We start from the raw sequence: 26,543 nt of genomic DNA on the forward strand, positions 1-26,543 counted from the left end.
AAATAACTTAATACTTTTTGACTTGGTGTTTTGCAAGTTTTCATTTTTAAATGAAACATCACCCTTAATGTAAGGTGTGTATTGAAATTAAAGCTCAACTTCACTCAAAAACCTCTTTTATTAAATCAATACACTGATCTTAAACAAATTATAGGCTTAGTTGAAAATAAAATGTCAGATAAGAAAAAAAGACGACAAAAACAATTTTAAACAATAATGTATATTTAACTAGTGGAATTACAGAACAGTGACTCCTGAATGCACGTATCAACATCCATCTTTAACTGGTATCCATTCAATTTTAATAGCAATTCAATCCTTTGAAGTGCTTTGGCCAGTCCAAAATCTGGTGTACTGTCTTCAGTCTGGTTTAAGTTGTTCAAGTGAGATGGACTGTAATAACAAAAGTTCTTGAGGGAAATTGAAGGCAGATGGGAATTGGCGATCTCACATGACAGGGTTCATGGCTTCATACAGCCTCTGCACAGCGAGCTCCACCATTTCTCTGAGAGAATCATCTTCAGAATCAGCTTCTTCATACTCCACGGTCTGAACACAAACATAACGAAAACATTAGAATCCCAATATTTCAGTCTCCATAAAAGTAAAAGTCTGATACTTACTCGGGTTTCCAGGTTGATGTAGGCAGTCTTCTCATCTACACTTACAGCGAGACAGTTCTTGTCTTTAAAGTCGACACACTCCTCTCCAAACATGTCTCTGCAGATCGTGGCAGAAAAAGAATTTAGTTCATCATAAATATCACTGACGGTTAGCTGAGTGCTGTGAAGACGAACTTACTGGAACATTTTCAGTAATCTGCTCTGGTAAACATCCACATCCATCTTCTTTTCTTGGGGCTGAACAACTAAGATAAAGAAATAAAGAGGAAAACAAAAGATATTGGAGTAAATCAGACCAGTTTATTAAAATTTGCAAGCAAAAAGTGAACAAGAGAAGCAAAGATGAAAAAACAAAGGAAGAAAGAAAGAAAACAAGCAATAAGCTGTAATAAATAGAACGAAAGTAAAGAAAGAAGAAAAAAAGGAAGGAATAAATATAATGTGGGAAATAAAAGAAGAAAAAGAAAAAAGCAAGCAAGAAAAAACGAGAAAAGTAATAAAGAAACTAGAATTAAGGAAGGAAGGAAAAGTAAGCAAGCTAAAAGCAAGAAAGAAAGGAAGCAAGGTAAAAACAATAATAATGAAAAGGGAATAATAGACAGAAAGAAGGAAGGAATACAGATAAAGTGAGAAATGCAGGAAGATAAAAATAATAAGGAAGTGAAGAAAGCAAGAAATAGAAGAACTATTTCTCTCTATTACTCTTTGGGCTGTTCACCTTTCTGAGCTTTAGGGTTTGACTGCACCTCCAGCACCACTGTGGTCACGGCATCAGCGTACATGTCATTCAGAGGGTTGGCAAACCACTGGTGGAAGAACACCACAGACACACAATTAACAATACGAGTCACTTCTGTTGCCATAGTTACGCTGGTGCATCAATGACTGCTCTGCCGCCCTACCTCCAACACGACCAAGTTTTGATCATGAACCACTGTGATGCTGTTAAACACTCTTAGTGTGCTCTTCTCTGACGTCTCAATCTCCTCTACATCCCCTGTAACACACACACACACAATGAGCACCACATTTAAACAACCCACACACACAATACACACCCACCCACACACACACACACCTGTCAGGTGGCGTAGCTGATTCAAAAGCAGGGGAAAGGGGCCAGTGAATGGAATGGCTTGAGTCTGTTTCACTGTGCTCATGGCCAGCTCAGTGTAATCTGCGTCATTAAGAACAAAGAAAAAGTGTGAGAAGCAAACACACACAAACAAACACACAACTGAAACATCTGAACCGATCACAAACACCAACTCACTGGAGAGGTCAGAGGGGGAGAGGATGTGATAACTGAAGTTCTTTTTCACCAGGATGCCAGAGACCCTCTGACCTTGTGCACACTTCTTATCCGCAAGAGAGCCCATCACCTTCAAATACCACAGACAAAAACATTCAGTAACAAAATTATAAAAGGACAGTTCAAACCGTTAATGATTCATCATAGAAATGAAAGATTCATAATAATACTTCACTGTGCAGTGTGTAAACCATTATAACAAGTTCTATTGTAAAAGACAAAAGAAAGAACAAAAAAAGACACAGATAGAAAGAAAATGACAAACAAAAGAAAGAGAAAGAATGACAGAAAAAAGTAAAAGAATAAAAGACAGAAAGACAGGCAAAGAAAAATAACAAAAAGACAGAAAGAAAAGAAAGAGAGCAAAGACAGAAAAAAGTCAAAGAACAAAAGAGAGAAAGAAAGAAAAAGAAAAGAAAAAAACAGAAAGACAAAGAACCCAAAGACAGAAAGAAAAATAACAAAAAGACAAAAAAGGAGAAAAGACAAGAAAGAAAGAAAGAAAGAAAAAAAGAAAGAAAGTGTAATCTGTTCTGGGTTTAATTTTTCTTAGTTCAGTTCAAACTAATCTTGTGAGTTTGAGAACAAAGACAGAAAAAAAGTAAAAAACAAAAGAAAGAAAAACAGAAAGACAAAGAAAAGGAACAAAAATAAAGATATTAGACAAAGAACAAAAAGACAGACAGAAAGAAAAAAAAGACAGAAAGAAAAATAACAAAAAAAGAAAAAAAGAAAGAAAGAAAGAAAGAAAGAAAAACTCTTTTAGTCATCATCTGGATGGATCAAAAGAAGGACTTTACTTGGCAAATTATTAATAATTTGAATGATTTATTGACCATTGGTGAGAAAGACAGCCATTGCCCTCTTGGACACACCACTACAGCAACGGTCTCGAACTGTGAGGAAGAACATTGACCAATGAGAGCTGCAGTCTCACCTTAGCCAGTTTCTCTCCTCTGAAGTTCAGCGTGACGGCCTCAGTGTTACGAGGGTTGTGCACCTCGATGTGAACCTCATCGTTGTCCTCGTACTCTCGAATCAGGGCGGCTTTCAATCGAGCCATCTCATTCTGCTCTCCGTGAACCAGGATCTGAAACCCACAGTAACAACATGACTCCTGATCTTCAACCTGACGACCATCTCAGGACGCAACCACTCACCACATGAGGAGGTTTCAGAGCTCGGATGAACTCGCTGGTCTGCTGGTAATCCGTATGAGCAGAGAACGAGATGTAGTCCACGGACATCTTCAGGGGAAGCTTCTGTCCTGACATGGTGGCGATCTCCTCCGGCTCAGACATGATATGCTGCACAGAAAACAGTGTGAGGAGAGTTCGATCATGGCCAAAGAAAGCTGGCGCTGAAGAGCGGAGATTCACCTTGGCGAGAGTTCCTTCCACGCAATAACCGGCGATGATGACGCCGTTTCTCTTGTCAGTGCACCAACTCTCGAAAAGCTCCCTGGAGAGACCGCTCTGCATCATACCAGGGGATGCCATCACCACACTAGGGCCGATGTCGTCGAAGTGGTCCATGCTCTGGAGGACAGCAAATTATGAAACTTTCATATAATAAAAATGGACAAAAGCAACGGTTTTGAAGATGCTTACCTTGAGATTGCTGATGTGCTTGAAGACAAAAGGGTTGTTAATGTTGATGGCCTTGCGGATCTTGTCGTTCATGGCGTTCACGTAGGTTTGGTAGACAGCCATGCACTTCTTAGCCAGGGAGGAGGCATAGTAGATAGGAATGTCATGGAGTTCAGGGTGATTCTGCCAGTATTCATCTGAAATAGAGGACGCGCTGAACGTCAGTGAGGCATTGTTGATGATGCGGCTGAGAGTCTACGCTAAACTGCTGAGGTTTACCTAGAATGAGCAGCAGTTCCTGGGCCCGACCCAAAGCAAACACAGGGATGAGACAGCGGCCCTCGCGGTTCACTATGTCATGGACTGTGTTACAGAAACGAGCCTCTCTCTCCTCTCTCTTCTCATGGATGTGTGTGCCATATGTAGACTCCTACAAGCACAAGAAGGATGGGAAGTGCTGTGGTTTTTTGTTTGAATATTATATACAGGTGCTTTTATGGGTTTGCAAACTTAAGTGTTTAGTTTTTCTGTGTATTAAATGGATTGAGTATTGTTTTTGCAATTTTTTGCTGTTTTTAAAATATTTTACACTGTAGGGCTACGCCTTCTTTTTTTTTCAAAAGTGTAATTATGAATTAACATTACATTAGTGTTAACAGGATAAATATTGTATAATTTTCAACTATTATTGCACAAATAGTAAAAACATTAAATTATTATGATTATTTTATAATGTAAAATATATGTATATTTTTGTAATATGTATATATATCTTATTTAATTTATATATGTATATATATCATATGCATGTCTGTGTGTGTATATATATACATATATATGAATTAAATATATATATATATACACACATACATACTGTATACACACACAAACTCTTTTGCGCTAGATGCAATTAATTGCATAGCACTAATAGATATATATAATATATATATATATATATATATATATATTTATTATGTACACACACACATTTATATATTATAAAAATTATTTGTTGTGAATAATTTTACAACAAACATCCACATTTCTTTATACAGAAATCCACATTGTTGAGCCCCAGAGAAAGAAATTATATTTATAAACTATAGTACATACTGTGATGAGAATGTCTGGTTTTACGCTGGGGATCTCAGCTGCCATGAGATGTCTGTCTTCTTGACGGGAGAAATCTCCTGTGTACAGTAGCTGAAGAGAATGATCGTGATCATTAGCAGAAACTGTGTGAAGGTAAGAGATCAGGTCTGAATGAATAAACTACACCTACCTTCACTCCTGCAATCTCAATCATGAACATGGCTGCTCCCAAAACATGACCTGCATGGTAGCACCAAAACTTGATGCCCGCCACCTCTTTCACTTCATGGAAGTTGATGGTCTCGATCTTATCCATGCTTTCTTCTAAATCGGTCTCGGTGTACAGCATGTCATCCGCTGAGATGTTGCTACAGACACAAGGAAACAAGAGGATATGTTAGAGAACTGGATCTTTATAAAACTTTCAAAGAGCAAAGGTTTATAAAACATTTTCAGGAGATTTAGTGTACCTGACTTTCACATAGTCTGAAAGCAACCAGCGGTAAATGGCTTTGGTGGCATGAGTCATGAAAGTCCTCCCTTTGAAACTTGTCTTCTGTAGAAACCATGGCAAGGCTCCACAATGATCCAAGTGAAAACTGGCAGAGAAAAAGAGGTCAGCAGAATTTTGAATATCACTGACTTGATGTCTTTTGTTCAAAGGATGGGACTCACTGGCTGATGAGGAGCAGGTCAATCTCAGCTGGGTCTATCAAATCAATGTAAGGCAATGCATCCATGCCCTCCAATCCAGGGTGGATGCCACAGTCCAGCTGCAAAGACATGGCATGTCAGAAAACATCTGTCAAATCCATCAAAAGTAGGATAAACAACAAAACTGTGCTTACCATGATTTTACGGCCCTTGAACTCTAGGATGATACAAGACCTGCCCACCTCTTGACCAGCTCCTCTGTTTAAAAGAAATCACAGTAAAAAAGATGAATAGTTACAGTAGGCCAAACTTTCTGAAAAGGTAAAATCAATCACACTTTGGTCCTGTTAGGTATGATGTTTATCATTTTAAAACTGTAAATAAAACATTCAACAAAACATTTGGCGCGGAATAGAAGTTCAGAACAGTCTGGATGAATGAAGTGAACTCACAGTGGTCTAATGAGAAGCTGGTCGCTTTCTTCTGCAGGCACTGTTACATCCGCTTTACGTTTTGTAGCCATGCTTGTGACGTTTTTTTTCTTTTTCTCACACTTAATTAAAATGACTTATTCCATAATCATCGACACTTCCAATAATAAAAGACAACGATCATACGCAGCAGCACTGCGTGTAAACCTGTTGTGGACATGAGAGAAGTATTTCCGGTGTAGTCACGAGTCAAAATAAAAGTCTTCTGTGACAATAAAGAAACATAATAAAGCTTATATAAATCAGATAGTCATAATCATTTATCAAATTATACTGAAATGTATACTTAATTTTCTATAGCAAAAATAATAATAAAGGAAAACGAATTTAACCGAAGTAACGTTATTCCTTTCGAAGTAACACACACTATAGATTTATAATGACACTATTGATATTTTCAACGCATTAAACTGAAAAAGAAAAAAGTGTCAGTTAAAAACGTGTATTTTTGTTAACATTATTTAAACTTTTCGGCTTGGCTTGGCTTGGCTCTTCAGGTTTTCAGCGGTTATACGTTCGGGGGGGTATGCGGTTCCGCCTACAAATCGTGTAATTTAAACTTCTACTGTACAGGTAGGATGGGTGAAGAAAGCCAGAAGTGTTGATCTGGTCAGCTGCGCGTGTGATGGAGCTGTTCAACTCTTCTGTTCAAAGACGAATTTACTTCTCATCGACTCTTTTTCTTAATAATCATTGTGGACTTAAAGCGAAACTTTTTAAATTGAATAGTACTTTAAGAAATGACTGATACGGACTGAGTTTGATTCGGGTTTTGTGCGGTCTTTTAGAAAAGTGGGACTTTAAACAAACTTTATGTTTCTTGTCTTGGATCTAGTGTTGATTTAAAGGGAATAGCTAATCATGCCTGATCAACTGACAGTTCCGGAGTTTATGGACATTACCAATGAGGACTATAAAGCGCCAACAACATCAGTGTTCTTCTCACGCATGGTCAGCTGTAGGAATACAGTTGCCACTTTGGAAGAGGTAAGACACCTTTTACAGTTGTCAGTTTATGCGAGTGACCGTACAATTGACTGACTAACGCGAAGTGCACAATACACAATTCTAAACTGCCTCTATTATAGACATTCTGCGGTCTAACCCCGGATTACAGGTTTTCTGTAGTAGCTATGTACTATAAAATAACCAATTTTACAAAAGGAACCTGGAAAATGACTTCCTTGTAGCACTAAAGCACGTATCCCTGTTGGAAGTGAACCTCGCCCATGTTCAGCTTTCTCATGTAGCTTCTTATCGCAGTGTTATGAAATAAATGGACTAGTCTGTTATGTTGACACCACTCTTAACTTATTTAAGTCTCAAAGTCAGTAATACAGTGTTCACATAATGGTCCATGATCATACATTTAGCATACTAGTGATTTGTTATTAATGAATGCATGTGGGAGATTGTATGCATCCATTTAAAAAGGCCTGTGCCTGACTGAGGTAACAGAGCTGTCATTAACAAATAGGCTAGGCCTACAGATATTACAAAAATGAGACAAATATAAAACTATGGTGCTGTGGAATAATTTATAAGACTAAATATTCACAAGGTCCCATTAATACTAATAAAGAAAGTGTCATTGGCATTGGTTTGGACACATACCTAAAAATAGTTCCTTGGAGTTCCATATAAATACTGTAAGTAGCATGATTGTGCCATAAAACAATGTTATAAAAAGTAAAATAAATAATGAAGTTGAGAAAACTCAACAACTTAAGGTGTACTTTGAGGATACTCAACTTAACAGGAAAATTAGTGCCTGCATCAACTAAACCATTGTCTGGGCTTTCATCAAACATAAAACCTTTTTTTAAACACACTGTTTTTTACTAGTTGATCCAGTTTCACTAAGCTTAGATATTACATCAAGCTGAGCATTCACTTTACAGATTAGAGATGTATAACTTTTTATTCTTTGTCTTACTTGTGCATTGGTTTGTTGAGCTAACCGAAGAAGCTATGTGGAGTTACTTATTCACCAAAACAAGTTCATACTCCTTGAAATGGAAGGAATTTTACTGAAGAGAACATTAATCACTCAAACGGTGATTAACAGAATACAATCAAAAACACAAAACAGAGCAAAAACAAATATTTATGTTATCATAAGTCCGCATCCTTTGACTAAAAACAATTAGTCAAGTGATAAGTGATCAAACAGCAGCTTTTTAATTGGACCATCATCACCAAACTTGACATTGTTTGTTATTGTTGTGTAATATTTTAAGTAGCTTGAGCTAAATTGGCTCTAATGGACTTTTATGTAATGTTGACATTTCATAGTTCAATCTTTTAAATTGATTTGGAAGCTGGATTTGTTTTGTAGCGTGCAAGGCTTGACCTGCATGATATTTATTAGTAATAGTCCACATGATGGCTACTGTAAATCATATTTTTTATATAACTAGAAGGTGTTGAACTTACACTGTAATAACACCATGTCATAACCTACCTATGTGGTTTTTTTTACATCAGTAACTGATTCACATACATATTAACAGTTAGATCAGGTAGAATTAGAATAAAAAAAAACCTTGTGTATTCACTTTGTATATTTATTTCTACGAATGGAAGTAACTATGTATGTGTTATGTACTTACTAAAACAGTTCCTGTAAAGTTTTTCCATTATAGTTTGAAGACTCTTCAACGGAAATATAAAAGAGCTTACATTGTGAGAATCGTTTTAAAACTCTGTCAGCCTGTTTTAACGGTTGAAAAGATCCAGCTGAACTTTACTGATGTCTAATATTAATCTAAAGAAACTCCACAGCTCTTCTTCTTTTATTGAGATACTGCATTCTGACTCCAAACTTGAACTTAGGAGATTGACCTCTGATGAAGGGGGAACCGGAACGTGTCAGTCATAACTGATGACAAAGAATCAGCATGTTGATTCTGACTCCTCTCAAATAAACCTCTTCATAAAGGAGATTCTTCTTTTTGAATGTGATTTTTTAAAAGCAGGCATGAGTAAAATTTACTGCCCTGGGCTCTTAGAGGTTCTGGCGTCTTCATGTGACTGGGATTCATACAGGGACTCTCTTTATGAGTTGCCCTTTGACACTACCCCATTCGCATTTAGCCTCAGTGGAGGAAGTAACTGAGGTAAACACGTGTTCATGGTTTATGTAAACTCTGGACCTGGATCTTGTGCAAATGTCTTTATGTATAAGTTTGCTCATCCATACAAAACAGCCACCACTTGTTTAGACATACAGTGCTGTCACATCCTTGGGTTATTTAGTCAAACCCTTCACATATTTGGATATGCTTTTTCTTTGTAGCATGAGGGCTGCATACACCCACAGATGCCATAAAAATGGCAGTTAGTATACTTTTTCTGGTTGTTTCCGGTTTTTCCATCTCTGTGCGTGGCGTCCTGCTGAGACTTGCCTTTGATGAAAACCCCAGTGCAGCTAATTTCTCCCATCTCCTTCTCGCCTTTTCTGTTCTCTCTTTCTTTCCCTTCATCTTTTCTCATTCCTTAAGGCTAAGGCGGGATGGCTGCCCCACTTCTTGTCCCAGCTTGTCCCGCCTAGACTCTTTCTCGCACATACACGTCTACTCACCGTTTTTGTGTATGCAGCCCTGCTGGTCACTGTCTGTCTTTTGTGAACCAGTGAGCTCAGATTGAACTGTTCTGATACTCAAGGCCAATTCCTGCAAAGCGTCGCACCTGAACAGACATCATAACCTATGTAAATAGGGGTGTATAGTAGTAGGCTACCATTCTTCTTATTGTATTCTATTGTAATTTTTATTCTTCATTGTTATACTTAAATATTTGTAGGAGGATTTCGTACTTTATTTAGTATTTTTGAAACGCAGTTTTTTAGTTACATTCCCAAGGATTTTTTTAATTTATTATTATTTCATGTATCTTTAAAAGTACCAAATGCATTTTTTGCAGGTCATCTTGACAGTCTTTCCTATTTCTGTCCATTTTACTGAGCTTACACAATACATGGACTGTTGATTTCTTCTAAAACTTAGAAATTTTACTTTAAAAAAGTCTAATTAAATATGGAAACACTTTTTATTTTGATTGGACTGGAGTATGTTATAAGATTGATACGTTTTTAATTGAGTAAACAATTTATAGACAGTCTCCATATTTTCTCTGTATTTTAGATAAAATGTTCCCATTTTGAAAAAAAATACTAACTTATTAGTAATTACTTTTTGGAACTACTGCCAAAAAGTTTGGGGGTGGGTAAAACATTTTTAAATGTTTTATGGTTTATGTTCACCAAGACTGTACTTATTTGATAAAAAAATTCAGTAATGTGAAATATTATTACTATTTAAAATAACTGTTTTATATTTTAATATATTTTAAAATGAGATTTATTCCTATGATGGAATAGCAACATTTTCAGCAGCCAAATGTTTCTTATTATCAATGTTGAAATCAGTTGTGCTTTTTATGGAAACCATGATACATGGGATTTTTTTCAAGATTTGATTAATAAATAGTTCAAAAGAACACAATTTATTTGAGATAGAAATCTTTTGTTACGTTAAAATTGTATTCACTGCCACTTTTGATCAATTTTAATGTGTATTCATTATTTCTATAAAAAATATCTTGTACTGATCCCAAATTTTTGAATGGTATTATATGTCATTGATGCTCTTTAAGTGATAGTGGGAAATGAGTGTTGTCAGCTTTGGCAGTCCCTCATCAGAAGGTTTTGTCTTGGTGTCTTTCCAGACATGACTCCTGCATAAACACAGATTTTAGGCCACAGTCTGTCTCCTTCACTCGTCTCTTTTTGTGCAAAATTCCCAGCGTGTGATTCAGCATGAGTGATGGTGGTTGGCTAAATTACAGGCTATCTGAGTATGTCTGGATGTAAAAGCTTTGTGTCGTGTGTATGTGTGAGGGAAGTATAAACCACACAGTACAAAACTGGGTTACAATTTTTTTGTTTTTATAGTTTGACCTACTTTATGCAGAACAAGTTATTGGTTGTGCTTATAGGCAATATTAATATGCACAATTTTAAAGTGTTGTAATACATTTTAGGGCCTTTAAGTAAAGATGCATGCAGGTCCTTATTGATGCAGTTTATTCCTTATTGTGGAAATAAACCAATTTGTCTTATACATTTTTTTTCTTCACATAATTATCATTCTGTTTGTATTCAGAACCTCTCCATTCAGCATAAGAAAATCCCTTTTAGCATGTTTCATGTTGTTTTGCAGGCGTTGGATTTGGACCGCAGTGTACTGCAAAAAATGAAGAAGTCAGTCAAGGCCATAAACAACTCTGGTCTGAGTGAGTATTACGAACAAAGCCTCTTCAAGGCAATCCTGCAAGGTTAGCACAAAAAAGCGTAATGCCTGCTAAACGCTGCAGTATGCAGGAAGGAGACCAGAGGTCATGTTTTTAATGTAATGAGAGGTGTCACTACGCTGAATAAACTGCTTTTCATTTAATGAGTCGACAGCTCATCGGCTAATCTTGTTTGTTTTTTGGATTGATCTATTTTTAGAGTTTACACTGAAAAAAAGGTCATTGTTACTCTAGTAGTGAGGAAGGTTTTGTGCTCTACCTCACACATTCCTGTCATTCTTACCAGGAACACCGATACCTGTTCTAGCAGGAACCTGCTCATTTCCCCTCTCTCTCTCTCTCTTTTCCTATTCACTTTGTTAGCGCACGTTACTTATCTTGTGGTGAAGAATTAATCCGAACAAGTTAATCCACAGATTGTTTTTTGTTTGTCATTATAATTCAAATCTAAAAATTTTGAATTATAAAAATGACATCAGTTTGACAGTTTGGGCAGAACATCTTTCAGTCGTTTCTGTCCAACTATCAGAAAACGAAACTAAAATGATTAAAAAAGGACTTTTTGTTCATTTAAGTAAAGCTGAAATAAAAATAAAATAAAAATATTAGATGAAAAACTTAAAAAAAAAAAACTGAAAAAATATCAACTTAAAATGTTACATTTGCAACTAACTGAAAAGTTTTTTTAGTTGAAGTACTAAAATGACTGAAAAAGAAATAAAAATAAATTAAGCACGAAAATCACAGATTTTAGGCCACAAGTCTGTCAACTTCATCTGGCTCTTTTTTTGTGCAAAATCTGTAAAATGTGATTTAAGTATGAGTGATCAGTGGCTAAAGTTCTATGTATATATATCTAGAATATATAAACTAATACAAATGATAAAACAATTTCTAAAACTTGAACTAAAATAAGATGAAAAGTAAAAAAAAAAAAGGCTAATTCAAATGTAATACACATACAGTATATAAATAATACTAGGATATCAAAATTAGGGCCCTGTGACGTGGTGTAAAATGGGTCAAATTATGAAAAGAGCTTGTCTTTCAGCACGTGCTTATTCGCTATCCACTTGCAGTCCAGTTAAAAACAATATCATACTTTTTAATACAAACTCTCCTTTTTTTATAGTACATTTGGACACATTTGCAGCTTTACCAAATTTGCAAAATATTACGTTATTAATCAGATGCTAAACAAGGCAGTGCAAGTTAACAGCCCATTTTATACACAGTGACATTTCAAAGTGTTTACATGACCAGGATAAAGAGAAAGACACACAAAACTCATTTATAAAATCATTCAAGAATAAATATGAAATCAGCTGTAATTACTTCTTAGTGAAATGCCTCTAGTGAATGAATAGAGTTTGTTTGCACACTGTTTATTCTTTATTCTTTATATTAAACCAGATCTTAAACAGCCTGTTGGTCTTTTGCTGTACAGCACAGTGCCTGGGAGTGGTTACTACTACGCTATTTTCTACAGCACTCTGGTCATAAACTAGGAAGTATGTTCTTTTGCAAGCGGTAGGAATGGAAAAGGCCCACGTGACAAGAGTTTTCTCATGCCCGAATGAAACAGTCACTGTGATAAGGTCAAGCAAAGTGTGTTACAAACAAATGAGCTTCATAAGGCAACAATCAAAGTATCCTTGATCATCAAACAAGCATTTGTATATAATAAATAAATGTGGACGGTAAATGAACTGACTGTTTTTATGTGTCTTCAGCTCACGTAGAGAATGAGGAGCAGTACATCCAGGCACTGGAGAGGTTTACAGATAACTCTGTGTACAAAGACGATCCTGAGATGTCCAATCACTTCCTCAAATTTGCTAGTTTCACCAAAGAGCTCACCGGTCTCTTGAAGAACTTGGTGAGCTAGTCTCTGACATCCATATACTGTAGATCATTTCATTAAACACTGTGGGTTTACATGCAGAGTGTTTTCACACACTCAGTGTTTTAACACTTGTTATTATAAACAGACGATACACTTCATTTTGAATCGTTTTTTGTTGCTCACAGCTGCAGAACATGAATAACATCATCACATTCCCACTTGACAGTCTGCTGAAGGGAGACCTCAAAGGAGTAAAAGGGGTATGCAATGATGTGGAAATATATATATATACAGTATATGTACAGTATAAACACTACAGATCATTCATTAGACACTACATCAAAAAATGGAGAACACAGAATCCAAAGCATGCAGTTACAGAAAAAGTATATTGTGAAAAAGTAAACTAATTTTACAATTACCTAAAAATGTTTTGTAATCGCAATGTACAGTAGTAAGGTCAATAAATTATACACTGTATGCACTGCAAGTATTACACTGACTATTGTATAGTATTGAATGTCTGTATTCAGCACTTGCATACTGAAAAGACACACGTGAACCAACTGCAAAAGTCAAAAAGCTTACAGTAAAAACACTCTAAATGAAAAGCATGTTAGCATAGTTAGCCAAGTTTTGCAACACCAAGTGCACCACAGTGTGAAATATGTTTTAGTGAGTGAGAATGTGTTAAAGAGTGCACAAGATATGCAAACAGTGTCTGACAAATTGGTTTAAGCTATTGAGAATTTGGTTCAGAGAATGGGGTTTAGTGTTTTAGCAATTAAAAAAAAAAACTTTTGAGGAATTTTTGCATATCACAGGCAATGTTGTCTCTTGCCAGGCACAAAAAAAACCCTAGTCTGCCAGATCCAGTCTTGACAACACTCTCCGCTCCTTGCTCTTCCTCCTATTCCTCATCCTCTTCCTCCTCTTCCTCCTCTCCCTCTCAGATTGTTTCCATCTATTGTGTGCCTGTGTTTGGAACTTTGCAACACAAAATGCATAAAGAGTGCATGAAACTTTCAAACAGTGTCTATGTGCCTGAACTTGTTTAAAATTTGGCAGAAAGAGTGCAAATTCGACAAATTGGTTTAGGCTATTGAGAATTTGATTCAAAGAATGGGGTTTTGTGTCTTAGCAAAAACTGTAATGAACCAAACTTTCATAACATCTTTCATATAAATACAGTGATCATGGTGGTCTGCTTAAGTGTGTATTGAAATGTTTGACCTTTAAAGGGTTAGTTCACCCAAAAATGGAAATTCTGTCAGCTTTTATTCACCCTCATGTTGTTTCAACCCCGTAAGACCTTCGTTCATCTTCGGAACACAAATTAAGATATTTTTGATGAAATCTGAGACCTGGATCACTCCTGCATAGGCTTCTTAAAGGGATACTCCACTTTTTTTTTGCAAATAGGCTAATTTTACCACTCCCCAGAGTTAAACAGTTGGGTTTTACCGTTTTCAAAACCATTCAGCCGATTTTCTGATATTTTGAAGAATATCAGTAACCAGACAGTTTCTGGTCTCATTGACTTCCATAGTAGGAAAAAAATATATACTATGGAAGTCAATGAGACCAGAAACTGTCTGGTTACTGATATTCTTCTAAATATCAAAAAATCGGCTGAATACATTCGAAAACGGTAAAACCCAACTGTTTAACTCTGGGGGAGTGGTAAAATGAGCCTAATTCCAAAAAAGTGGAGTATCCCTTTAAGGGATTGAAACTTGTTTCCCAAAAAGTTATTAAAGACATTGTTTAAATTGTCCAAGTGACTACAGTGACTCAATCCTAGTTTTATCAAGCAACTAGAATACTTTTTGTTCGCAAAAAAAGAAACGGCTTTATTCAACTATTAATTTCCTTCTTTGTGGGCCTCGAGTGAGTTCACAAGTGTAACAGGGTAAGCTTCTGTTTTTGTACAGTACGTCACACTCATCACACATGACCAGCGTCGGCCAATAGTGAGCCTACGTGTGACGTAGCTCTACGCTATCACACTACGTTAACTGACTAGAGGCCCACAGAGAAGGAAATGAATAGTTGAAATAAAGTCGTTATTTTTGTTCGTTTTTGCGCTCAAAAAGTATTCTCGTCGCTTGATAAAGTTAAGATTGAGCCACTGTAGTCACTTGGACTATTTTAATGATGTCTTTAATAACTTTTCGGGGCCGGCCAGTTTCAATCCCTTAGAAGCCAATGGAGGAGCGATCCAGGTCTCCGATTTAATCAAAAATATCTTAATTTGTATTCTGAAGATGAACGAATGTCTTACGGGGTTGGAACAACATGAGGGTGAGTAAAAACTGACAGAATTTTCATTTTTGGGTGAACTAACCCTTTAAGACTTGATTATCATGTTAACTGTGTTCTCGTTTGTTTTTGCAGGATTTGAAAAAGCCTTTTGATAAAGCATGGAAGGATTATGAAACTAAACTGTAAGCACCCATTAACCCCTTAATATCTCCCCCTTAAAAATATTAACAAGTACAAATCAGTGAAATTTAAACTTGAGTGTTAGACAATATGTGGGGCGTTATGCTTTTAGATATTCCAGTACCTTCTTACAACATGATGCATGAAAGTAATCACATTCCTGCTGAGTTTTAACGATTGTAGATGAGTTTATTTTGATCCACTATGCAGAGGAAGGGGAGGTTTATTCATTTCAGATGTTTGAACGTAATTCATGAGCCTGTAGCATAGCTGAAGAGCTCATCGCAATTTGGGGCCATACCATCATAAACATCAACACCAGCATTTATGGTTTATTTGTACATTCTGAGCATTATGAGGCATTGATGAAAGACTAATGTTTTTTTGGCAAATGCACTAAACTTGTTCACAGGAACAAGATTGAGAAAGAAAAACGGGAACATGCCAAGCAGCACGGTCTGATCAGAACAGAGATCAGCGGAGGGGAGATTGCAGAAGAGATGGAGAAAGAGAGACGCCTTTTTCAGCTTCAGATGTGTGAAGTAAGGAATGTGGTTCATATACAGCCAACATCAGCAGGGACTTTCCTTTATTTGTTTAAATTGGGCAGCAGTGGTGGTCCTGGCCAATACTAGCCAATACAGGGACCAATCTTCAGTGATTTTACCTTCCATCAGCAAGAGCAAAGTGTGAAGATGAGCACAGAAATAGTATAGCTGTACATAAAATATTGCAATCCATACAAGCTCTGACTAAACTTGTCAGACAATATCATCATATCTTTTCATGAAATTATTTTATAGCTTATGGTCTGATAGAAAGCAATTGAAATGATTGTTATTTGCTTTGTTTTGCAGTATCTCATTAAAGTGAATGAAATTAAAGTCAAGAAGGGGGTTGACCTGCTCCAAAACCTCATCAAATACTTTCATGCTCAGTGCAAGTATGTTTATTTATAATATTGTTTAATATTATGGCCTGGTTTCACAGACAAGAACTAAAACTAAAAGCTACTGTTTTGTCTCAAGATGCACACCAGTAATGTTTTTTTTTTTTTCAGGCACGTTTATAAAAGCTGCTTAAACGGCTACTTATATTGATTTTGGCCTAATCTGTCTGTGAAACCAGGGCTATATATCCCAGTAACAATATGTTTCATATTTAAATGCGTATTTTGACATCATATTTGATTTTTCTTCACAGTTTCTTTCAGGATGGGATAAAAGTTGTGGACAATCTAAAACCTTTCATGGAAAAACTTGCCACGGACTTGACCGCAGTGTGTTATTTGATATTACTGTCTAATCTTTTGAAGGTGTATTTTTTTTTGTTTAAGACAAAAACAATTTATTTTTGTTATTATTTGTGTGTGAATTGCAGAACAAGCAGACACAAGATGCAGAAAGGAAACAGCTGATGCAACTGAAAGATATTCTTAAATCTGCCCTCCAGTCAGAGTGTAAAGAGGTGAGCCATCTCCAAATGACTGTAAACTATGATTGATAGGAAGATTGCTTAATTTCCGTGGTAACTCTTGTTGTTTTGTTTGTTTGTATGGTGAAAGGACATTCAGGCAAAGCAGAGTGCTGGCTATAGTCTTCACCAACTGCAGGGCAATAAAGCTCACGGCACTGAGCGCTCTGGGATGCTTCTCAAACGCAGCGAGGGGTGAGTTCGTCTGGTGCTTTAAAGATATTAACAAACATTGAGAACTTTTTTTAGGCCAGGCCAGTGAATTTTCTGGAAAGTTTGTGTGATAAAGGCTTTTTCTCGATATTACAGACTGAGGAAGGTTTGGCAGAAAAGGAAGTGCTCTGTGAAAAATGGACTATTGACTATTTTTCATGGAACGGTAGGGGAAAGAAACAGGCACTCGTTTCTCCTTTCAGAATTACGTTTTAGTTTTACAAGCTTGCCGCTATAATTTGAATATATCTATTATAAGAATATATTTTAATTTTGAATAGAATTTGTCAAGAATACAAAAAAAAAAATTTGTATTAAATATATTTCTTAAATGTATTATATAATATCAGTTTATTAAAATGTATGTAATTTTAGTGGGTAATAAATCCTGTATTTTCTCTTTCCCTCTTGCTCTATCTCTCGTTTTCTTGCAGGCCAACACACCGCCAGCAAACCTGAACCTCTTAACCTGCCAAGTGAAGCGTAACCCAGATGAGAAAAAATGCTTTGATCTTATATCCCGTAATATACTAGCACAGTCAAAGCACAACACAGTCATAAATTCCAGTATTCTCAGAGTCTGTCATGGCTCATATGGTTGGTTGATCATCTTTATTCGCTTACTGTTCTCTTCCATCTTCTAGATGACAGAACGTATCACTTCCAGGCAGAGGACGAGGCAGAGTGTCAAATGTGAGTGTGTGTGTGCTCATATGATGATTTAATATCATGATTTGTATATATATATATATACACAATACAATCACATTATATGCATTGTGAATATTACTATGTCTATCACCTCTATCTTTACATCTGCATCTCTCTATTTCAGATGGGTGTCTGTGCTCCAGAATAGTAAAGAGGAGGCCCTGAACAACGCCTTTAATGATGATCAGAACGAGTGTGAGAACAACATTGTACGGGAGCTGACTAAGGCTATTGTGGGAGAGGTGAAGACGATGAGTGGCAATGATGTGTGCTGTGACTGTGGAGCTTCCGGTAAGCAATATAGAAGTGATGTAACCCAGTGGTTAAAGGAATAGTTCACCCAAAATTGAAAATGATCCCATTTACTCACCCTCAAGGCATCCTAGGTGTATATGACTTTCTTCTTTCAGCCAAACACAATCAAGTTATTTAAAAAAAATATCATAATAAAGGCCTTATGAAGCATTGCAATGCATTTTTGCTAGAAAAAAAAACAAAAGCTATATAAACTTTATAAACCATAATATCTGGCTTCTGATAACGGCCGTATGTGAGTCTAGTTCCAGTGGAAGAGTGACCTCTGACCTCTCTCACTTTTTAAATTTTTTTTTCAGAATATAAATATATACATTACCAGTTTGGGGTCTGTTTCCACAAAAATATTGAGCAGCACAATTATTTTCAACATTGCAGCCTTGCAGCTTTAAGCATATGTGACTTTTTTCAAAAACTTTTGAACAGTAGTGTATATAACTTCTTGATATCACTCACTTATTTTTGCAGTAATATTCATCATGCACAAAACAAAACAAAACAATGATGCCTTTTATTAGGGTTGCAGGATTAACAGAAAGATTTAAACTAAATGCTAAAATAATACAACTATAAATGATTTATTCACAAACAGCATAATTTAACATTTTCGCTACAAAACATGTAAGAATGTAAATGATGGTTAAAGGGTTAGTTCACCAAAAAATGAAAATTAAGTCATTAATTACTCACCCCCATGCTATACCAACCCCGTAAGACCTTCGTTCATCTTCGGAACACAAATAAAGATATTTTTGATTGAATCTGAGGGCTGGATCACTTTTCCATAGACAGCCTGAGGGACTGCCTCTTGACGGCCCAGAAAGTCATTAAAAGAAAAGGTTTAAATATTCCATGTGCCTACAGTGGCTCAACTATAACTTTATCAAGCGACGAGACTACTTTTTGTGCGAAAAAAACCCCGTAAATAACGACTTTATTCGACTTTCCATTACTTCCTTATGGGCGCATGCGCGAGAACTGAGACGAGACCGTTCTTCTTCGACTACTTTTTGTTACCGGCTGCTCACCGCTTAGGAGTTTTACCGCCCCCTACCGTATAAGATGACGTACTGCTTGTAAACAGAACGTTTTGCGCCTCCGGCTATATCAGTACGTCATCTTATACGGTAGGGGGCGGTAAAACTCCTAAGCGGTGAGCAGCCGGTAACAAAAAGTAGTCGAAGAAGAACGGTCTCGTCTCAGTTCTCGCGCATGCGCCCATAAGGAAGTAATGGAAAGTCGAATAAAGTCGTTATTTACGTTTTTTTTTCGCACAAAAAGTAGTCTCGTCGCTTGATAAAGTTATAGTTGAGCCACTGTAGGCGCATGGAATATTTAAACCTTTTCTTTTAATGACTTTCTGGGCCGTAAAGAGACAGTCCCTCAGGCTGTCTATGGAAAAGTGATCCAGCCCTCAGATTCAATCAAAAATATCTTTATTTGTGTTCCGAAGATGAACGAAGGTCTTACGGGGTTGGTATAGCATGGGGGTGAGTAATTAATGACTTAATTTTCATTTTTGGGTGAACTAACCCTTTAAATCAAATAAGTTATTGTTTTTGTTGTTTTACGATTGATTTGCGCAAATTCAAATAGATATTTTAGCAGGCCGTGATTATTGCCTCATCTTGTACTGCTTAAAAAATCTGTACCCTGTGTTTCCTGTTTTGCATCTGGCCTTTCAACTTCTCTTTGAACATTGTATGAAACTTAGTCATCCCTGTAGAACTTGTTTTATTGTTATTTAGATCAAAGTTTTGATGATACGTCTGCGGCTTTTCACTTCTTGTCACTGTAGATCCAACATGGCTCTCCACGAATCTGGGTGTGTTGATTTGCATAGAATGCTCTGGGATCCATAGGGAAATGGGGGTCCACTACTCCAGAATACAGTCTCTGACACTGGATGTCTTGGGCACGTCTGAACTCTTGGTAAATTCTTGTTACAACTTGGTACTTGTTTGGCAGAAATTGCAAACATATAGGTTGTTGTGACGGTATTAAATGTTTTCCAGCTTGCTAACAGCATAGGCAATGCTGGATTTAATGAAATCATGGAGGCAAACCTGTCAGCGGAGGAGATTCCCAAACCCAACCCTTCTAGTGACATGTGAGATTTCATGGACAGTTATTTTCTTTGTGAATTTATTAAATTTATTATGCATGTTTAAAATAACATTATTTACATATTCAAAAAATTCTCTTTATTTTAAGCTGTAAATAAAAAAATCACTATTTAAAAAAAAAGGAAATTTAGTCTACACATCATAAATTACTTTAATTTTTCTATCTCAATCGTCCTTCAGGCAGGTGCGAAAAGACTTCATCACAGCCAAATACACAGAGAAGCGCTTTGCTCAGCGGAAGTATGCAGATAACGCAGCCCGATTGCACGCACTATGTGACGCGGTAAAGTCCCGGGACATCTTCTCTTTGATCCAGGTATACGCTGAAGGATTGGACCTGATGGAGACCATTCAACAGACTAACCAACATGTGAGTCGTAGAGTCATTGTGCTTTGTCTTTTTATTGAGCTCTCCTGATGGGCTGCACACAAAAACAGCATCTAACACCACACGTGTAGTCCAGTTCACAAAGAACAAATGATTGGTTCGTTTTAGCTAAATAAATACAGGCAGTGTTCTGTCAGTATCATTTTTCAATAAATGTATTTAGAATTCTGCCTTTCACTTACAGGAACCAGGTGAGACAGCGCTACATCTAGCAGTACGAATGGTGGACCGGAACTCACTCCATATCGTGGATTTCCTTGTACAAAACAGGTGCTCAGCTGATGCTCTATACTGCAGCTAAAATATTAATACTATTAACATATGTTTTTTGCATATTATGAAGATATTTTACATCCAATAAGTGTGTGACTGTGTTTGTGAATGCAGTGGGAATTTAGATAAGCAGACTGCCAAAGGAAGCACAGCGCTGCACTACTGCTGCTTGACTGACAATAGTGAATGTATGAAGCTGCTACTGCGGGGGAAAGCATCTAGCAACATTAGTAAGAGTTCATATAATATGCTGCTTTAAAGGTACAATATGTAGGATTTTTGCTGTAAAATATCCAAAAACCACTAAGCCAATGTTATATATTTAGTTTAGTTGATTACTGACGATATCCCAAATGTTTCAAACTATTTGTAAATCGTGAGAAAATTGCCATTTTAACCAAGGAAACAGGGCGTGTGAGCAGGGGTGAGAGAGTCGCCAGTCAATGGCGTCATATCCACGTTACCCTCGGTTTCCGCTCGTACTGCCATAGTAACCATGACGACAGACATGGACAATTGGGTTATGGCTAGAGGACGCTCACGCTGTTGTTGTTTTGTTCAAACATTATGGACATGGTAAGCAGACTTTGAGACAAAAGGAGGACTAAAACAAAGCTCCACGTCCGCGACTAACTTCGACTCAACATGATGAAATGTTAGAATATGATCTGTATGTTATTCTAATGTTGATCTAGCTTACTAGTCTCATACAGCCAACTAACAACCTAACTAACAACATTCAACTCAAATGGTGTTTAGTGCGATAGTGAAACTGTTAGAGCAAGTGAAACAGCGCTGTTACTGTAAGTTTAATTCGTCTAATAAACTGTCCTGTGTGAGTTTAAGTCAGCACTTGCGTTTAGTTCGGAAATGAAATGTCCTTATTACTTTTTATCCACGGGACCCGCGTTGTGTGTGGCGCTGGTATACGTCTAGCAATCGTGCCCTGCTTCACACCACAGTCATGTTAAAAACATCACTGTATTGACTCAACCATAAAAGATCCATCAGCTTGACGACAAGATCCATAATTCAGCTTAATGCTTTGCGTCATTGAAATACGCCTTTGTTATTGTAAGTGGTTAGCGACCTCTGGTGGTGAAACATCCTACATATTGTACCTTTAACCTCAGGAATTCAAATTACACAAAATGCATTTGAAAAAATCTAAATCACTTGTAATGAAAAAATTATTTTAAAAAGTGGTTCAAATATTTTTTCTTTGGTCATGTCTGAAAATGGAAAAAAAAAAAACTTTGGGGAAAAAATAAATGTGTTTTTCTTGCAGCTAATGATGCAGGAGAGACTCCTCTGGATCTGGCGCAGCGTCTCAGACACTCAAAATGCGAGGAGCTGGTGTGTATATTTGTTATCTTGCGTGCAGCTTGCAATGCCAGCAGAAATTCATTTTGCTCTCTTTCTTGAGAGCAAGTTCCTGGCCTTGCCTGAGATTGTGTTCAAGCAAATTCCTTTCCAACGTGTTCTTCTGTGTTGTGTGATTTACAGCTGACCCAGGCGGAGACAGGGAAGTTCAATGTCCACGTGCATGTGGAGTCTGACTGGCGACTGCATAATGACGACCTAGACGAGAGCGAGGATGAGATGGAAGACAAGGTTAACATGCTATTTAATCGTGTACTCAAAAGATCACTTTTAATTCAGTTATACTATCTTTAAAGGGATAATTCACCCTAAAAGTTCTCATCATTTATTCACCCTCAAGTTGTTCCAAACCTCTATGAATTTATGTATGAATTTTTAAAATGTATTGGAATATTGAGCACTTTCTGTGACATTTTTGACACGTTGATGATTTAAAAAAATTAAATTTGATGTGACCATTATTAAGTGAGACATAGTCAATTCATAGTTGAATCATAATTCAATTCACAGATGTTAATGTGAATATTGGTACGGTCTGGCTCATCCTTATGTTTTTGATTGTGGGTTTTAGCCCATTCCCAACAGGCGTGAGGAGCGTCCAGTAAGCTGTATTGTCCCAGGCAGTGGCCCCATGATGCCCAACATGAGCGCTCTGGCACGGGACGTGGCTAACGTGGTTAATAGCAAGCAGAGGTCTTTTATTCCTAGCATGATTTGCAACGAGACTTACGGCACCATGCTTGATATTAGCCCATCGCCATTGGGTTTACCTGGTATTCCTCTTCTACCCCCTCGTACCTTAGGAAGAGGTGAGTAGAATTTAGACCCAGTTATTTTCTGCTAGTAAATTCTGATTTAGTACTTTAGTAAGTTTTAATACTTGTGCCTTGCCTACAAATGTAGATTAAGTAAACAATTGCATATATTATGTGTGTTTGTGATGTCAGGGTGGAATCCTCCCATGGAGACGGCCGGGAGGCAGAGATCATGTTCAGACCCTTCAAACCCTCAGAATCCAGAAAATAACAACTCAGTATATGGTGAGTCTGACCTCTATACAAAACTATACAAAACTCTTATGTTCGCCAAGGCTACATTTATCTGATCAAAGATACAATAAAATATAAACATTGGTAAGATATTATTACAATTTTGAATAACATTTTTATATGTTAATATTTTTTTAATGTAATTTATTCCTGTGATTGCAACATTTCAGCATCATTTATCCAGTCCTCAGTGTCACATGATCCTTCAGAAATCATTTTAATATGCTGATTTCTTATTATTATCATTGTTGAAAACAGGTGCTGTTTAATATTTTTGTGGAAACCCTAATAAAAAAAATGTCAGGAGCCTTTGATGAATAGAAAGCATTTATTTAAAATAGAAATCTTTTGTAAGTGTCTTTACTGTCAGTTTGATCAATTTAATGTGTTCTTGCTGAATAAAAAGTATTCTTTTCTTTAAGAAAATCTTAATGACTTCAAATGTTTTTTTTTTGGTAACACTTTAAAAAAAATGTAAGGTAAGATTTACATTAAGATAAACTTAAAAAAATAACAATACTTCTTCATTTATTAACAATTGTTAATGTTAATCTCAACATTACTACATTTTTAAAAAACAAAAGTTGTATCTGACAAAGGGTAGTAAATTGCTGTAAAAATATATTTGTTAATTTATGCACAAACGAATGTTAACAAATGAGACCTTATTGTAAAGTGTGACTGTTTTTTTTTTACATGGTAGCTAGTTTGTTGCTCCATAATGCTCCACCAGATCTACTGGCTTGTCAACTAATTAAAACCACCTTAGACCAACTAGAAACCAGCTACAATGATCCAAAACCAGGCAGAAGCATAAGTCATTACCATAACAGGTCTTGTCTCTCCTGTAGTTCTCCCCCCTGCTCCGCCACCTCCTCCTGCAGCCAAGAGACCACCGCCTCCAGATCCAAAGGCAACTCTTCTCCAAGGGCCTCCGGTTCCACCTGCACCCTCCGCACCCCCAGTTAGACCAGCTTCCATAGTGCCACCTGCTCCAGTGTTGCCCACTTCATTTTCAAATAAACCCCCACCTCCACCTATACCCTCACAGCCAAAAGCCCCTGCCCCTAAAACAGTGAAATCCCCTGCTCGGTAAGTAACATTCATCAGATTCTGTGTATCTTTAAAGAGATTTGTTAGCATTGTCTGAATGATGTCAGCTGCACTGTTTTGTGTTTTTCTCAGGGATCCTGTTGGTCCATTTAGTAAAGACGTAAATGTAAATAAACCTTCACCCAGTGTCCCCCGACCAAGTGACAAAACAGGTTAATATAATAATATTATTATAAATGATAAATACCCAAAATAGCCAAAATAAAATAATGATATGTTAGATGGAAATAAGTCTAAATGGTGATTTCCAATAGAACGGTTTCCTCCAAACTCTGCACCAGCTCCTGTTCCTGCTCCCAAACCCAGAACGGCCCCACCAGTAAGTGACCGTTTAAGTATTGAAATGACCCCCCATTTTACCTTTAAAATGTCTCTATCTTGTTTTCTATTTTGCTGATTTGGTGCTCAAGAAACATTTCTTATTATTAAATTGAAAATAGTTGAAAACTCTAGGAATAGGAAGTTCTATATCTAATAAACAGCATTTATTAGAAATAGAAAGCTTTGGTAACATTATAAATCTCTTTACTGTCACTTCTGATCAATTGAATGTATTCTTGCTCAATTAATTTCTTTGAAAAAAAATCCTACCCAAATTTATATTAAGGTTTAAATTATTATTATAAAAAAATATTTAAAATAATAATAATCCCCAAAAATATTTGTACATTTAAGCCACATTAAACGGAATTTCATTGCATTACAAAATATCAAACCAAGCGGCATCTGAAAACATGAAAAGTGTTTGTTCTATCTTTCTTTAAAATAAAATTTATGTTACTTGATATTTTGTTAAAATTCATTTTAGCTGTGATGTAAGTGTCAAAACTAAAACATTTGCTTTGTATTTGTTTCAGAAACCGAGACCTAAGAGGGTAAAGGCCATATATAACTGCCAGGCTGATAACGTAGATGAACTGACCTTCTCAGAAGGAGAGGTGATAATAGTAGATGGAGAGGAGGACAAGGAGTGGTGGGTGAGTATAAAGTCATACTTACACAGTACATGCACAGATCAACTGACTGAATCATGTGTGATCTTGATGGGCTCTTCCTCGTTTCCGGCAGGTGGGCCACATTGATGGGGAGCCGACCAGGAAGGGCGCTTTTCCTGTCGCGTTTGTTCACTTCATCACTGAATGATGTCATACACTGGTGTCTTAGTAAGATCACATGCTCAGACTTTTCATAACAGAAACCACTGATTATTTAACAATGGATTCGCCAGTTCTTTCTGGCTGAATGGTGGTGTACAGGACATTTAAAAACAAAAGACCTCAGAAAAGGATTCTTTTTTGTTTTTTAGCAATTATTCTGATTACAAGTGTAATTACCTCTAACTTTAATGCAGAAATATCGTATGAATGAGTACTATGGATATTAAGGGAACCGTATGTTTTTATAAGGTATTATATGTTCCAATCCCTAATCTTATCTTTATTGAGCTTTTTGTCTATATAAGATATCAGTTGCAGAGCAACTCTTATTTTGCATAATTAAGTGACATGTTAAACCATGTTGCTTGTATACAAGTTTGTTCTGTTACCAAACAAGCCATTAAACCTTTTACTCTGTACATTTAAAAGACTGGTTTTATTGTCAGCACTTGAGATATATTTTTACAAAAATAACTGACAAAAATGGCAAAGTAGTGGCTTTGAAACAGCTCCCTGTAATGTTATACAATTGAATAGTTACACTACCATTGAAAAGTTGAAACTGTTTTCTAATTTCATCCATTTTAAAATGTTAATTTATTCCTGTGATGGCAAAACTGAATTTTCAGCATCACCTTTTTTCAAAAGAACATAATTTTGTTTTGTTTTTAAATTAGAAATATTTTGCAGCATTATAAATATCCTTTCTGTGACTTTTGATCAATTTAAAGGTGCAATTGGTGATTCTCTACAGAATTTTTTATGCTGGTTCATATCCTGATAGCAATTACTATCTTACTGTTTTTCTGAATCGCTAAACACTAAATCCCATTCTCTGAACCAAATTCTCAATCACTCTTATAAATCACTTTTTCTGTAAAACATTAAACACGTTCAGGTAGTTAAAACACTGTTTGCAAATCTCATGCACTCTTTTGTCAAAACTCTAAAAACATTCTCACTCACTAAAACATCCT

The 26,543-nt window shown here is 36.4% G+C and overlaps 2 protein-coding genes across 2 annotated transcripts; one reads left to right on the top strand and one right to left on the bottom strand.

The window, feature by feature from the left end:
* Positions 1-99: 99 nt before the first annotated feature.
* Positions 100-5,941, bottom strand: cpsf3 (cleavage and polyadenylation specific factor 3). Its single transcript, XM_039692984.2, has 18 exons — positions 5,723-5,941; positions 5,465-5,528; positions 5,292-5,389; positions 5,087-5,215; positions 4,807-4,984; positions 4,638-4,727; positions 3,804-3,954; positions 3,546-3,721; positions 3,315-3,473; positions 3,096-3,242; positions 2,873-3,025; positions 1,897-2,005; positions 1,702-1,800; positions 1,526-1,620; positions 1,342-1,429; positions 802-868; positions 624-720; positions 100-549 (listed from the first exon to the last, which is right to left on the bottom strand). The coding sequence occupies exons 1-18, from the start codon at positions 5,791-5,793 to the stop codon at positions 448-450; spliced, it is 2,073 nt and encodes a 690-aa protein (XP_039548918.1). The 5' UTR covers positions 5,794-5,941; the 3' UTR covers positions 100-447.
* Positions 5,942-6,303: 362 nt separating this feature from the next.
* Positions 6,304-25,994, top strand: asap2b (ArfGAP with SH3 domain, ankyrin repeat and PH domain 2b). The gene is made up of 28 exons (XM_039692201.2): positions 6,304-6,748; positions 10,984-11,056; positions 12,808-12,953; positions 13,106-13,180; positions 15,318-15,367; positions 15,778-15,907; positions 16,223-16,308; positions 16,569-16,644; positions 16,746-16,832; positions 16,930-17,033; positions 17,148-17,217; positions 17,486-17,573; positions 17,696-17,744; positions 17,887-18,053; positions 19,876-20,009; positions 20,093-20,187; positions 20,384-20,573; positions 20,776-20,861; positions 20,979-21,094; positions 22,153-22,220; positions 22,371-22,478; positions 22,819-23,056; positions 23,195-23,287; positions 24,148-24,388; positions 24,482-24,561; positions 24,664-24,728; positions 25,267-25,386; positions 25,478-25,994. The coding sequence occupies exons 1-28, from the start codon at positions 6,623-6,625 to the stop codon at positions 25,550-25,552; spliced, it is 3,036 nt and encodes a 1,011-aa protein (XP_039548135.2). The 5' UTR covers positions 6,304-6,622; the 3' UTR covers positions 25,553-25,994.
* Positions 25,995-26,543: the final 549 nt, after the last annotated feature.

The sequence above is a fragment of the Pimephales promelas genome, chromosome 13 (genome assembly GCF_988280905.1).
Source record: "Pimephales promelas chromosome 13, fPimPro1.hap1.1, whole genome shotgun sequence".
Taxonomy (NCBI): Eukaryota; Metazoa; Chordata; class Actinopteri; order Cypriniformes; family Leuciscidae; genus Pimephales; species Pimephales promelas.

Excerpts from the sequence above, each read along its gene's own strand:
- asap2b (XM_039692201.2), top strand. The coding sequence starts at position 6,623 with ATGCCTGATCAACTGACAGTTCCGGAGTTTATGGACATTACCAATGAG. Across the intron at positions 16,645-16,745 it reads TTGCCACGGACTTGACCGCA|AACAAGCAGACACAAGATGC; the intron begins GTGTGTTATTTG and ends TGTGAATTGCAG. Across the intron at positions 25,387-25,477 it reads AGGAGGACAAGGAGTGGTGG|GTGGGCCACATTGATGGGGA; the intron begins GTGAGTATAAAG and ends CGTTTCCGGCAG.
- cpsf3 (XM_039692984.2), bottom strand. The coding sequence starts at position 5,793 with ATGGCTACAAAACGTAAAGCGGATGTAACAGTGCCTGCAGAAGAAAGC. Across the intron at positions 2,006-2,872 it reads GAGGAGAGAAACTGGCTAAG|GTGATGGGCTCTCTTGCGGA; the intron begins GTGAGACTGCAG and ends TGGTATTTGAAG. Across the intron at positions 869-1,341 it reads AAACCCTAAAGCTCAGAAAG|TTGTTCAGCCCCAAGAAAAG; the intron begins GTGAACAGCCCA and ends TCTTTATCTTAG.